At 36.0% G+C, this 10,567-nt stretch overlaps 3 protein-coding genes across 3 annotated transcripts in view; all 3 read right to left on the bottom strand.

Moving 5' to 3' along the window:
* Positions 1-10,567, bottom strand: part of sta (stubarista 40S ribosomal protein SA) — a 53,685-nt gene that overhangs the window by 22,777 nt on the left and 20,341 nt on the right. The window lies entirely within an intron of this gene.
* LOC117987766 (uncharacterized) lies at positions 4,869-6,139 on the bottom strand. Its single transcript, XM_034974818.2, has one exon. It carries the CDS (start codon positions 6,081-6,083, stop codon positions 5,238-5,240), a length of 846 nt encoding a protein of 281 aa, XP_034830709.1. The 5' UTR covers positions 6,084-6,139; the 3' UTR covers positions 4,869-5,237.
* LOC138403208 (uncharacterized) lies at positions 6,566-7,490 on the bottom strand. The gene has a single exon (XM_069502756.1). The coding sequence runs from the start codon at positions 7,366-7,368 to the stop codon at positions 6,745-6,747; it is 624 nt and encodes a 207-aa protein (XP_069358857.1). The 5' UTR covers positions 7,369-7,490; the 3' UTR covers positions 6,566-6,744.

Raw genomic sequence — 10,567 nt, forward strand, 5'->3', positions numbered from 1 at the left:
GTAACTGCACTTAACTCAGCAATTCCCTATATTATGAAGGTATACCTACTGTGTGTTTGCACTTTGCATATCGCGATGCTTATTAAACTTGTTGAAACAAACAAGAACTTAAGACATAGTTACATAGTATAGCTATCTACATAACTGGTCAATTTCTGTACATTTGAAATGAGGGAGCATTAAATAAAAAATAAAAATATTGTTTTGGCCTCTATTTAGGTAATGACCTAAATAGAGGCAAAAACAGTATTTTTCATCTATCTCTTTGTCTGTCTGCGTATGCATCGCTCTGAAACTAGTAGACTTTGAATCATAAGTAGTACATAATACATAAATCATGAAATGAAATGAAATGAAATGAAATGAAATGAAAATTTATTTATGACAACAATGTCGGTTTACAGCTTAGTGTCGGGAACCCTGAAGTAAGTTTGATAAAACTGCGTCTCAGGGTCCCCGCTCCTCCTACTCAGCCTCAAACATAATAGTTGTGTTAACAAAAACTATAAATAAGTCTAAACAATTAGCATACAATGTGTCGTGCGTGTATGGGTATGTGTTTGTGTGTGTGTATAAGTGTGTGTTGTGTGTGTTTCTTTACGTTGTTGATTTGATATTAAATCATTGAAATTCTTCCATAAAAGTAAAAGGTTCAACTTCATTACAAAAAAAATAGTGTATTTACAGTACGCGGCCGAAAGTAATGTACATCGACCTTTAGAAGGAGATAGCAGATTTTTAGAGCGCTGTCTCTGTCGTTGAGACCAACAAAACGTCATGTAGGTATGAGTGATTGGGAAAACGCTCTACAATGCCGAAATGCCATTCTAAAGGCCGATGTACATTACTTTCGGCCGCGTACTGTAATTCAATTCAACACGGGTTTCATTATTATTCAGAACACTTCAGAGAAAGGATTTCAAATATTATTATTTACTAGCTTATGCCCGCGACTTCATCCGCGTGGACTACACAATTAATTTCAAATCCTTGTTTTACACCCTTAGATGTTGAATTTCCAGAAATCCTTTCTTAGCGGATATCTACGTCATAATAGCTATCTGCATGCTCGGATGGGTCCAGTAAGTAGTAGTGAAATGTGCGTTGATAGATCAGTCAGGTAGTCAGTCAGTTTTTCCTTATATATATTTAGATAACACATTATCCTACTATCCATATATCCATTACCATAATTATCTAAATATATAAAAGGAAAATGACTGTCTGACTGATCTATTAACGCACAGCTTAAACTACTGGACGGATTGGGCTGCAATTTGGCATGCAGATAGTATTATGACGTAGCTTAGGTATCCGCTAAGAAAGGATTTTCAATAATTCAACCCCTAAGTGGGTGACCTCTATAGGGGTTTGAAATTTGTGTAGTCCACGCGGACGAAGACGCGAGCATAAGCTAGATATCCTATAAAAAAGTAGGCCCCCGTGCGAAGCCGGGGCGAGTCGACTAGTAATCTTTAAGTTAACTATCGGTATAATATAGATATGTCCACTTCCAACATCAATGGGTACCTATATATTATCATATCGTTGGATATTTAAGGTATCCGTACTCTTATATAAATGCGAAAGTGTGTTTGTTTGTTGGTTTGTTGGTTTGTCCTTCAATCACGTCGCAACGGTGCAACGGATTGACGTGATTTTTTGCATGGGTATAGATAAAGACCTGGAGAGTGACATAGGCTACTTTTTATTCCGGAAAATCAAAGAGTTCCCACGGGATTTTTAAAGAACCTAAATTCACGCGGACGAAGTCGCGGGCATCAACTAGTATTAAATATAGGTAACGTTTCTCTGCAAATTTTCCCTTTTTAAATAAAGTCTTGGTTGATAGTCACAATTTAAAAATTGTATTTGCTTTTGTTCAATTAAGGTAAAATAGGTCAGCCTTCGCCGAGAGAGAGAAAGCAAAAAAGTGCATAAGCGTTGTTCCCACTAATATTGTGCATAGTTTTTCAGACTTTCTATGAAACATTAATTTCATGAAAATGACAGAAGTCTGTAAGAATTCAATTAGTGAATCAGAAAATCCTTGTTCGCCTGGCAAAAATTTTAATTGTTTCCTCTAGTGAAGTGAAAATAAATTAATAATTATTCTGTTAATTTAATGAAAATCTAAATAATAGAGATCATAGATTTCCATTCTAGTTTTCCTTATTTATCTTCATCCTATATATTCTTCGCGAAAAATTATTAGGTAGGGGGAGTCCGGGAGAGTTTAGCAGGTAGGAGACATTAGCCACTGCTCATAGAATCTTTGTGGAACTAGATATTGCGACTTTGCCACACTTCTTAGACTCCATAGGCGCCTCCCACCTCGCTCACGAGATACCGTTACGATCGGCAGTTTGGTTTAGGAGTGAGAAGTAACTATAAATTTTCGTGCCGGTAAGTAAATATTTTAAATTTTCGATATTTGATTTCTGTTTCTTACTGTGAATAGATTCCAGTATATCATTTATATACATCGTAAGTGTAATTATCCTAGTAACATTTACGGCAGACAGCTTTTACTTAAGTATCATAGTTTTTTTATAAAAATGTAATAACTGACAGATTTGTGTGGGGTGGGAGACATTACCCTGGCGTCGGGAGGAGACTTTACCCCGGGTAATCTCGCCCGTTTTTTCTCCGGCAATAATATTTTTGTATTACCTCCAGATGTAACCACGATCGTCCTGCCTTCCTTCATTACCTTCATCATCTACTGTACAACGTGAGTCAGAGCCTTCAACATCAGCATTAGTATTCATGAATTAATCTGCGGCGTCTAGAGCCAATTCACCATCAATTTTGACTGAGGAAAAAATCTGAGCAACCAATTGCAATATTAAGACAATCAGAAGAGGTAGCTTCTATATCTCAAAATCTGGATGTGACAACGGTAGATTCTGATTTACGACATAGACCGAAAATAGTTGTACCACAAATGATTCGTTCAATTCCAAAAGCTGCTCCTTCGTCGTGGTAGACGGCCCAGAAAAACTAAAATTAAAAAAAAAACGCCAGAAAGACTAGACCTAGATGATGATATAGGTAGATGATTATACACCAAAAAATAAGAAAATTAAAATGACTTAAAAAACAAAAAGGTAAAGCAAAGAGAAAAAGACAGTTAAAAGACCATTGAAAAAGACAAGTTTTACAGTCAAGTGACGGTTAGACAGACCCTGACGAAGAACCCAAGGATGAGTAGCTCTGATAGTCCATGGGAGATGAAATTGATAATTCGTTTTGTTTCAGCTGCGGAGAAGAGAAAGTTATGGACATGAGACTTATGACCATAAAATCCGTTGGACTGTCCAAATATGATAAAGACATGATGAGGAGCAGTTTATTTGTATTAATTGCTCCAATTCAAAAAGGAATTCTCATTTACTACAAAATACTATGTGTCATATTTTTATGATTAATTTTTTTTATAGAATTATAATTTGTAATGATTATTTTGCCTATTTTTGTACCCGGGTAAAGGCTCCCCACTTGGGGGGTCAAGTCTCCCGCCCAGGCGGGAGATATTAGCCGAATGTCACTTTGGTAGAAATAGTTAATTACTCATAAACTATTAATGATGTATCAAATTTTATTAAGAGAAAATATAGCTAAATAGTGCAGCTTAAGATACAATTTATAGAAAATAGCGATTTTTAAGTATATAAAGATTTATGAGCATTTTAGTGGAAGGCGGGTATACTCTCCCGGACTCCCCCTACCTTACCTACCTAAGTTATGCGTAATTTTTCCTCTCTCAAATTAATAGGTACATCGTCTCTAGAACTGATATTTTGGAGCCCTTCGTAACGTAGCCAAGACAAGGATCGATTATTCGCGAATAATTAGAAATATCCACGGGAGTGAAGCCACAGGCGGGCGCTAGTTTAAGACGTCTTTTAAGTGTGCCTTATTAAATATACCTACTCGAAATTCACTTGAAACACATTCGGATAGTGTACAATAATGCTGCAAATCAAAATCAAATTTAAGCACATGCATACAAAGCACAACACCATACAAAGAGGGTGCATTGCGCCAGTTTAGATTAAATAAACAAATTCAGAATACTAAAGTTTAGGCTAGATAATAAATTTATTCAGATCGTACAATTTTCATCTACTAAATTTAAATAATCCGCACTATAGATAAATAACTTAAGGATGAACTAAAGTTGAACTATTTCTAGTGCAGACGGTGCATCAAAAAACTCCTTCCTCTTTCGACTATTTAAACTTAAAAAATAAATTGCTATCTTAACTTTTTTTAAAGCCGTGATAGCTTAGTGTTTAAGATGTCCGCCTTCTATTCGGAAGGTCGGGGTTCAATCCCGGGCACACACCCTTAACATTTCGGAGTTAATTATGTGAGTCTGAAACAATTAAAATATATCACTTGCTTTAACGGTGAAGGAAAATATCGCGAGGAAACCTGCATGCCTGAGAGTTCTCCACAATGTTCTCAAAGGTGTGTCAAGGCTGCCAATCCCCACTTGGCCATCGTGGTGGACTATGGCCAAACCTTCTTCATTCTGAGAGAAAACCCGTTCTCAGTACTGAGCCGGAGCTTCGATCTTGATGAGACATGGTTCCAGCGTAATAGCAATTTGCGGGACTTATAACGCAGAAGATTTTCGCAAACTTTCGGATTTTGACAGTTACCTACAATATATCGGGCCATAACGGCTCTTTTACCACATTTAGGTATTAAATTAATAATATTCTGTTTTAGTATTGGAAGCTTAAATTCAGCTTAACAAAAAAATACCTAAATATGAACTAAATATCCTCATAGAGATTACTCAACAGGATAGAATAAATGAACCTAAGTATCTTCGATTCAAAAATAAAAGCCAAATATTTTATTACAAAACATTTTATTACGTAAACCAAGAGCTTATCTTATAAACTAAGAAAATGATATTTTTGGACATTTCATAGATACGGTCAGTTTCTTTTTATACCTATGAGCCTATAAATGAACAATTATTTTTTTCAGTCAAAACTAAATACAGGGAACTTTATCTAAAGAATATCTTTGCTCATTATGAGGTATTCGTACAATTGATATCTGTTTTAGTAAAAATGAATTTAAGTGCCTAATTCTAATCACTGTTCGAGAACATTCTGAGTCCACAAGTTAAACAAAACCTCTGAGGAAATAATTACTTACCACTACCTCCTACTCTACTAACAATAATCACTAACTTTGCCCTTATATAAATTCCTTTAATACGTCGTATTATAACTATAGTTGTTATTCACTGGTTGCGGGTAAACCGATGGGTATGGCATTGGTTGCGGTGCTGGACAGTCGTCCCACAACCACCAAACGGTTATCAAAACTTCCACATTTATCAACACCAAAGCTACCACGGGAATCGCTAGTTTACTTATCAACATTTTCAGGCCTCCCTTAGCAACCAACAGAGGTTTTATTACGCCATCAATAAGAACATCTTTAAACCCTGTCATAAGTAAATTATCTGAACCGGACCCGAGGAGAGTGAGAATCAACCCCATTAGCCCGCTCATTTTACTTGACATCTTTGTCGTAACCGGCTCCATTAAATTAAATTTGGGTGTAGCTTTGCCTGTTGATTGATGTTGAATCGACGTAGGTGGTGAGTAAATCGAAGCCGAGTCGTGAATTGTCGGTGTCCAGGAATCTAAATTATGTCGTATAAAGCCAGAGGATGGGATGATAAACTTACTTTCCTCGTCGACGTGATTGGCCGCTCGTAATTTTTGATAATCCTCTTCATTTATACCAGAAAATTCATTCATAGAGTTGAGAAATCTGTTGAATGAAAATTTGGAATTTTCCGTTGCAACTTTTTCTGCAGTTGGCACCAGTTGCGATTGCATCGCGCCAGTGTGAATTATCTGTTGCTGAGGCACATGATACGCGCGCGGAGAAAGATTTAAATTCGGAAGCGATAATTTATTCGGTCCTATTTCCCGTGGATCTCTTCGAAATTCAAAAGGCGGAGACACAACTAGGTCTCCCGTGGCGCAATGTAAGCACAGATAATAGTACATAACTATCACTTGCAACTTCGTGTACGTTTTCATGTTGATTGTTTAAAGAGATATTTAGTTATGATGTATCTTATTTAGTTGATCATAACGTAATGAGGAAATCTTGATAATTTGCACGTAAGACAAAATTTTATTGACCTACTTCATACTAATTGTATGTGCATAAAAAATGCTTACAGTTAAATTTATGTTTACAAAGATATTTATGGTGTAATAGCATTGTAAAAATAAAAACATATATCTCATATCAGATACTTACATAATTTATTGCCATAAAATGAAATTTTTGTACTTCTGTAATTAATCTTGTTGACAATGGAAAGTCATGTAAAAATCATGACTCCCCAATACCCATATTATTACTTAGTGCATTTGTTTGTTGATTTACTAAGTACATTTGTTTGTTGATTTATTCTGCTGGTTTGTCTTTCAGTCACGTCACAACGGAGCAACGGAGCAACGGAGCAACGTGATTTTTTGCATGGATGTAATTAAAAACATGGAGAGTAGCAAAGGCTACTTTTTATCCCGAACAATCAAATAGTTCCCACGAAATTTTTAAAACCCTAAATCCACGCGGACGAAGTCGTGGGCATTAGCTAGTAAATTAACAAGTGTGGAACTCTAAATAATTAAACTTAAATATCTACGGAAGTCACAGGTAAACGTTATGGTTTGAAACTAGGTAGCCATGTCAGCTAATATCACTGCCCGAGTTGCAGTCCAATGACATACATTCCGCGACCTTTTCACCAGCAAGAATACTCAACAGAGTCTTAGCAACAAAGCCGTCTTCATCGACGTCATCGATCATAAAGAACGTTAAAGCTGATCCGAAGTTGCTGCCCCAACCACTGTCTGACGACCTCTGCAACACACACGCAAGCCTCTCCGAACAGTCCATGATAACTCTAGCTTTATTCTTCTTTTTTCTCAAATACCTCATTAGCTTTGATATCAAAGGCCATAGTAAAATCGCTTTCAATCCCATTTTCGCAAGCACCATCACTGTTATTGGCAAAAACAAAAGTTTTCCGCCAAGTATTTTCAAAAGCGCTATAACTGCTGCTGACACCATAATCTTGGCAACACTTCCTAATACATTGGCAAAGGAGGCTAACGTATCAGGCTTGGAACACGAAGCATGATAATAACCATCGGAGTAAGTTCTACGTATTGGTTCGGAGGAGTAACTAGAGGCACCAGTAAATAGGTCGATGAAAGGTACAAGCGGTGACTGAGGAGTTACTGCCCTCAGAGATTGATCCTGAGCACTCACTTTTGTCAGGAGATAAAAAACGACAACGGTGACGAACATGACTAAGTAAACTGTTACGCATCAGAACTTTCGTCTCATTTAAAAAGTTGGCTCACTGTGAAATTGAGATTTCATGTTTAATGTGGACTGAAATACTTACTATAACTGTTTAAGCGTAATTAGGTCACGGTTATCATGTTAAAATTAAAGTCGATTCCCAGAAGAATTTATAGGTAAGAATCTACGATTTTGTAATACAGCTCAATATACCTACTTATCTATACAACGCTAATTAATTAATAACTTGCAATATTAATTGATTAGTAATTTGCAAGGCAAGGTCCACGTTGGATCGAATTATTAATTATTGCCTTGCAAGTTACATGACACAGCTATAAGAACCTACTTGTTAGCTATTCCATTCGAAATTTAAAATTGTGTTGATTAATGTACTGTATACAGTATAACAAGGCTACCTTGGCGCGTGGCGAAAATTGGAACGTTGCCGTCAAGTGTCCCCTTTGTTCTTGTTTGAATATTCTTAGCCTTTGTTCTCCAACAGCGCCCCCCTGTCAATGTCATTCAAGTGCCAAAAGAGCCTTGTCGCACTGTAGAATATAATTTTATTTTTAAACAATTACCTACATAACATCACAGATTTCCCCATACTTATTTTGTAAAATCATAGGCTGTATGCAATAAAACCTTTGCCTTCCAAACGACAAAACACAACCATAGACATTGTACCAATGTATAGAGCTTTCTTCAAAATGGCGGGAAATTGTTGGAAATCAAGTGGGTTGAATAAATTAACGAGCACTATTTATATTTAATTAAATAAATTGAAATAAGTAAATTAATTATATATTTATACATAAATGGTTATGGTTACTCGAAGTTACTCAAGGCGAGAATCTGAGAGTTTTAGTAGTGATATATCGGAAAAAAACATTATACCACCATGGTGTTCAAGTTAGTACAAAATGTTCTTTTTTAGTTTTTTACACTATACCTTTTTGAACTAGACTGAAAAACTATCGGCCGATAAAAAGTTTGTGGTCTGCGGGGACACTTAATGTTTATATTTTGATCTTCTCAGTCAAATACTTTTGTGCGTGATACGAAAACTAGACTTCCTATCTGAACCACTTTCTAATTTCCATCATTTTTATTCTATTTTTTTTTTAACTATAGCCTATATGTTAATCATTAACATTTCTCTTCCTTCCAAAGCGTATAAAACTTTCTGCTAATAAGAGTATAGGTATACGGCAATAGTGCAACGAGTGGGTTTGAACCGCCCCGCCGACCTTTCAGATTTCGGTCCGCTTCTTTAACTATTGAACTATTGAGACTTCTTGAGGCATTATTTGTTTTCGTCGCCGCTTTTAAATAACTACCTTAGAAATGCTTTAATTATTTGCACCCGACGCCTGGTCAGCAAAACGCTGACCCAGTAACATGTTAGCAAATACTGAATAAGCAAGAGCTAGAATATTACATGAGTGGTTCGAATGCTAAACTAGTTCTCATGCCTACTTTATTCTCCATGCTTATACATAATTCAGCAAAACGAGTCGTGCGTATTACATATAATTAAGAAAATTTTACATTGAAGTCTTTGCATACGGTTTATTAAAGAAATCGCACACTGGAGAACGTCTCGTAGGAGGCAAAAGAGCAGCGTATGTTTCAATACCTACTGAAAATGTAAGTGATGTCAGATCTCTGCCGTCGTTACAGCATTAATTCTTCGATGCGCCAGCCGGCCCTCGCTACTGGCGTCACACAGATTTGTGTTTCGTTGCGTGCAGGTACCTTTTTCGATTCTGGCAGCCATTAATTCAGGTCTTGTGCCTCTTATGCGGCTACGGCTTTCTTTGCGGTTGGTCATGTCTATAGGATCCTTCATAATGACCAGGTACCCATAGTTCGCGACAGGTCGAGATAGCAATCGGGGTATGAGGCGGGGGGAACAAAATCTATGCGCATATTCTGTAACTGCAGGCCGGAATTACCTACTCAGGACTAATTATTAATATAATAATACCTATGCTCTTGTCGATTGTGTGCAGGCATCTATGGCACTATAGAAAAGATAGACATACGTATGTGTTATTTATACCTACTCTGTATGTCTGTTTAAGTTGATATACTATATAGGCGTAGAAAAATTTTTACAAAAAAAATAAAAACCGACTTCGTTACATAAACACTAAAAATTGAAAAATAATTTAATTTATTACCGAATATATTATGTATACAAGAGTTAATATAGTTCCATAATAATACTTTTTGGTGCCGGTGCCAATTAGCTTTAGCTGCGCGAATCGTCTAGACTTCATATTTTTATGGGACTCCACAATGGCACCTCATTGGCACCGACCCCAAAAAATATTATTATGGAACTATATTAACTCTTGTATACATAATATATTCGGTAATAAATTAAATTATTTTTCAATTTTTAGTGTTTATGTAACGAAGTCGGTTTTTATTTTTTTTGTAAAAATTTTTTATTTCACAATTTTTAGTGGCCCCATGGAATTATGCTATGACTGGTTAAAAATCTACTGTTTACTAAGCTATTACACTGATCGCGAGCAATTTACTCTTATCCGTTGAGGAGTTCCAGTATCTATCTTCGAAGATGTTCATCAGATCTTCACCAAATTGAAATGGGACCAACTTTGAAGTATACCCTTTCAAACAAAAAAAGAATTTTCAAAATCGGTCCAGGCGTTTTTGAGTAATCGGGGAACATACATAAAAAATAAAAAAAAAAAAAAAAAAAAAAAAAAAAAAGATTCCGACGAATTGAGAACCTCCTCCTTTTTTTGAAGTCGGTTAAAAAGTACTTAAAGATAAATGGTAAATGCTTCAAGTAGGTATCTATATTATTTAGCTTTGTGCCCTAGCCACAACGTCCTAAATAGAGCGTTCCATTATTATAAATTCTCAATAGAGATTTTAAAAGAATAAATCAGGCCATTCGCTCGGCGTTTAAATACTTTTGATGGATAGTCCCCTAATTCGAGCGACCCAAAAATCGAATAGCTTGCATAATGCAATTGGAGCGTGCCACCTGCAGTGACGGGCAAAATATTAAATGAACTTCATTGCTATGCTATGTTAAAACAGCAACGACATAATTTCTAATTAAACTAGGAAACTAGGAGTTAGCTTAATTTTAGTATTTTTGACGCCGCTCTAACCTAATTTTCAAACATGATTTGAATACGAAATTAAGTATTTCGTT

This window comes from Maniola hyperantus, chromosome 13, assembly GCF_902806685.2.
Source record: "Maniola hyperantus chromosome 13, iAphHyp1.2, whole genome shotgun sequence".
Classification (NCBI taxonomy): domain Eukaryota; kingdom Metazoa; phylum Arthropoda; class Insecta; order Lepidoptera; family Nymphalidae; genus Maniola; species Maniola hyperantus.